General features: G+C 41.6%; 1 protein-coding gene across 1 annotated transcript in view; it reads left to right on the top strand.

Annotated features, from left to right (window-relative positions):
- The first annotated feature begins 192 nt into the window (after positions 1–192).
- man2a1 (mannosidase, alpha, class 2A, member 1) overlaps positions 193–4,178 on the top strand; it is a 26,761-nt gene continuing 22,775 nt past the window's right edge. The window contains exons 1-5 of the mRNA XM_015395466.1: positions 193–425; positions 2,156–2,298; positions 2,367–2,585; positions 2,703–2,847; positions 2,924–3,011. Coding sequence (XP_015250952.1) covers positions 2,158–2,298; positions 2,367–2,585; positions 2,703–2,847; positions 2,924–3,011 — 593 coding nt within the window. The 5' untranslated portion in view covers positions 193–425; positions 2,156–2,157. The remainder of the gene's footprint in view (positions 426–2,155; positions 2,299–2,366; positions 2,586–2,702; positions 2,848–2,923; positions 3,012–4,178) is intronic.

Here is a 4,178-nt window from a genome sequence, read left to right as displayed (position 1 = left end):
TTTAGAATGGAGGCACCTATTTTCTCCTTTTACATTGTTAATATAATTCTTTGTACAAATTGATTAAAATAAACAAAAAAACACAAATTCATCAAAATGTACATTTATAAATGTGAATTTTTTCTGTAAAGATTATAAATTGATAAGGACCTGTTTTTTTCGTGGTGACGTCACCATCCGGAAACAAAACATAGGGCGGTGCGCAACCGCAGTAGTCAGCTGAGCTCGTGACGTCTTAGGGCTAATGAGTTTTTAAACTTTCGATTAAGTTTGGGAAAAAAGTGAAAATTTCCCGTTTTTATGGGTTTATTTCCGCCCTCGGTTGCACATAGGTTGACCCGACGTCATCGCTCAGACTCAGGCGCGCGAGAGTGATTGACGTTTGATCCAAACCGGAAGTGAGGAACAGGAGTTTGGATCCGCAGGTAAACTTTGACACGTCCGTTCTAATTCCAACTGCATTGAATAATGTCACAGTTTGCTGCATTAAAAACCTAATTAAAGGAATTTAGAGCATATTTAGTTCCAGTAATCTGGAACCAGAGGTCAGTTTGGGCTCTGAACCAACAGAACATATGTCACTATTAAAATTCACTTTCTAAAACTGCAGAAACCTTCTGAAAATCAACAAAAATGTCTTAAAATAAGTGTATTTACCCTTAATTTGATTAGGAAAATAAGAGGAATTAGCATTTTTACCATTAAAATCAGATAATTATTTATTATGCACTTGAAAGAAGAGACTGCAGTTGTTTTTTGTTCTTATTTTTTATGTAAATTGTCTTATTCCATTGGCAAAGTGACTCTCTTATGTGCACCTATTTCAAGAGAAATTGATTTACATGTTTTGCAGTGAATGGGTGTCCCAGTCAAACCAGTAAATCTCCAAAATGGGCACCAGAGGAGCTCCTGGTTTCTGTAGTGCCTTTAGAACTTAATTTCCAAGGCCTCAGTGAAAATTAGGTTCTGTCTTTATGCTGATGGTGATCTATTCTTTAGAAATGATGCAGAAAAGCCCTGCAGAGCCAATCTAACCTGACGGTTCTCCATGAAGTTCATACCAAGAACTCTTCCTCTAAAAGCAGAATTCATTCAGACTCTGAATGGCTCCAACTCCTGGTTCTGGATCCAGTTCTATGATCCGTGTCAAAGTTCTCTGAATATTTTTCTTTAGATTCTGTAGAAGAAAACTATACTATTTAACCCTTTATAGGGTAAGTTAGCCTTTATGATCACTTGTACACCCCTTACAGTGCTTCTAAACCTCAGTGAGGTCTAGAATCACAAGATCTATATCCAGTCTTTCAGCAAAGATCCTGCTCCATGGCTGTAAATCTTATGTTGGCATTCGACCAATTAGATGAGCCGTTTAATGATATATTATCTACTGTAAATTAAGTTTTAAAAAAAAAAGGTAAAAAGCAAATTAAAAAGTTTAAATTAATAATCCTAGTAAATAGTTATATTTAGGTTTATAAACTAAAAAAATGTAAGTGCCAGTATCAGCATTAATGCCTCTAAGATTATGTTGTACCAAAAATGTTTCTTTCATTCTAGGAGTGTTTTTCTTGAATTTGTTTATAAAAGCACTTTGTATTTTTCTTAATATATTTGGGAAAGTTGGCATTAACTGATGATATTAACTTTTGGGATTAAAATATCCATATTTTTTGAACGTTATAAAGGTAATAAGGTCTGGTCCTGAATTCCAAATAACACTATTGGCTTTAATTTTGGATTTCACTGAGTGTCCTATAAAGGGTTAAAGTTCCGGTCCCTATAAAAACAACAGAGGTCTGGAGGTTCTGGTGTCAATAACAGCTTTAAATAAATGTTCATAAAAATCCTTAACCAGAATCGGGTTCTAGATGTTTCTCTGTTCTTTGCTTGTGTTTATCTCTTGTCCACCTCCTGCAGTCCAACTGTCCTCCTCCTGTCCCCTCTCACAGACAGTGCAGCTGAATGAAGTCAGTTTGGTCCATCAGAACCTTCCCATGTCTCGTTTCGCTCCGTATCACCAGAACTGATCAGATTTCTCCTAAAGATCAAAATAAATGATCTTGAATCTTCCGAAACCAAAGCTCTGCTCTGCCTACGTTTCCCATCATCCTCCTGTAATCTTTTTAAACTTTTTTTTGTCTCCTTGTTGTTATAGCGATGAAGAGGAGCCGGATTCTGGCCCTGCTTGTGGGCGGAGTCTTCTGCGTGGCTGTGATGTCACTGTACCGCATGCTGGAGCTGATGCAGGGCTCGGAGCGCGACCGACTGGGGGGCCCAGCTGTTGGACAGGTGGAGGAAGTAGGTTCCCATTTCTGTGAGTTTAAATCGATCCCTGAGCTATCAGCCAATCAGATGTCTGTGTTCAGGATTTGTCCCGCCTCCAGCTGAAAATCGACAGGTTGGAGCACCTCCTGGTTGACAACAACCGGTTGGTGGCTCGGCTGCGGGACTCGCTGCTGGTTAGAGAGTCACAGGAAGGAAGGCGTGTCTCCAACGTCAGCTCAGACTCCTCCCACAGCAGAGCGGGTCCGCCCCCTGGCTGCCAAACAGCCGAGGAGATGAAGGACGGCGCCGATGGAGTCCAGGTGATCTGAGCATGCCCAGAGCTGCGTCTCTGACTTTAACCAGTCTGATCGGTCTGTTGTTCCTGGAGCTGGAAATGAAGCCGTGAAGTTAATCTGAACCGTCTGTTCGCTGATCAGCTGCTGGACGTTTACGACCTCCTGCCCTTCGACAACCCAGACGGTGGAGCTTGGAAGCAGGGCTTCGAGATCACTTACAACGGGGACGAGTGGGCGGAGCATCCTCTGGAGCTGTTCCTGGTACCCCACTCCCACAACGACCCGGGTGGGTGGGCGGAGCCTCTCCTGAATCCTCCTGGAGCATCAGCTGTCTGAGCTGACGCCGCTGCTTTCTGTTTCAGGCTGGCTGAAGACGTTTGACGGCTACTTCCAGGACCAGACCAGACACATCCTGGACAACATGCTGGTTAAACTGGGCGAGGACAGCAGGTTTGAGAAGATCAGAAAGCTCCATCAGCCCAGCAGTTATTAATCTTATGCTGTATTGGTGTTCTAGTGACCCCTTGTGGTCATCTATGCCGGTGCTGCTGACCAGTAAAGTAATCCGTAATAATTGCTGCTTTTATTAGACGAATCAAACAAGAAGTTCCATAATATCTGTTCAATATAATCTGCCTCATTCGTGTTTTTTGGCTCAAACTGAAGATTATTTTAACCTTTGAAGCTCAGATGCAGCTTGCAACTGAAAATGCACAATCTAATGCTCCTTTCCCACTGGTCGAATAATCTACACTGGAAACACGATCTAGAAATAAGTAAAAATTTCTTAAATTAAGTGTATTTACCCTTAATTTGAGTAGGTAAATGAGATAGTTTGCCAATGGAATGAGTGTTTTTAACTCTTAAAATAAGATAATTAGATCATATGCACTCGAAATAAGACGATGCAATTGTGTTTTCTTATTTTAAGTGTAAATTGTCTTGTTCCATTAGCAAACTACCTCATTTACCTCCACAATCCAAGAACAAAGGCACTTATTTTAAGAAAAAATTACTTGTCTATATTTAGATTTTTTACAGTGTAGCCTAGTAAACTAGCCCCACCTGCCAGAGACCAAAATCATTGTTGCCTGCAAGTGGTCTAGCCTCGATGAATTAGATTAGATTAGATTCAACTTTATTACCAATGACCCAGGCCCTAGAATTGGTGGGCCAATTACAACGGAGAGATGTGTTTTGAATTTCTGGATGCAAAGTGGGCGGGGTTTTGAGGGCGGGACGACAAACCTGCGCGACGCTGGAGAGAAAGCACAACAAGGAAGATGGCAACAACTATTGAACATTTCTCGTTTGAATCAGCTTTGGAATCAGTTTTGGAATGATCAGACTTGGGGTTTTCGTTGAAACGTGAGCAGGAAGAGGATCTACGCTCATTAATTTTTAAGAAGGACGTATTCGCCGTTTTACCGACAGGCTGTTTGTTTACTAGCCTCGTGAGACCATCCTGATCTTGCCGCCATGTTGGTTTGATTGATTCCCTCTAGAGAGCAGTAGTACCGTAGATCAGCGGTGCCCAACCACCGGGCTGCGGGCCGGTACTGGTCCGTCGGTCATCTGGTACCGGGCCACACAGAAAAAAGTATATATATATATATA

The sequence above is a fragment of the Cyprinodon variegatus genome, unplaced genomic scaffold, assembly GCF_000732505.1.
Source record: "Cyprinodon variegatus isolate N-32 unplaced genomic scaffold, C_variegatus-1.0 Scaffold743, whole genome shotgun sequence".
Classification (NCBI taxonomy): Eukaryota; Metazoa; Chordata; class Actinopteri; order Cyprinodontiformes; family Cyprinodontidae; genus Cyprinodon; species Cyprinodon variegatus.
Note: the sequence above shows the minus strand (reverse complement) of the source record. Positions and strands in the feature narration are given on the sequence as shown.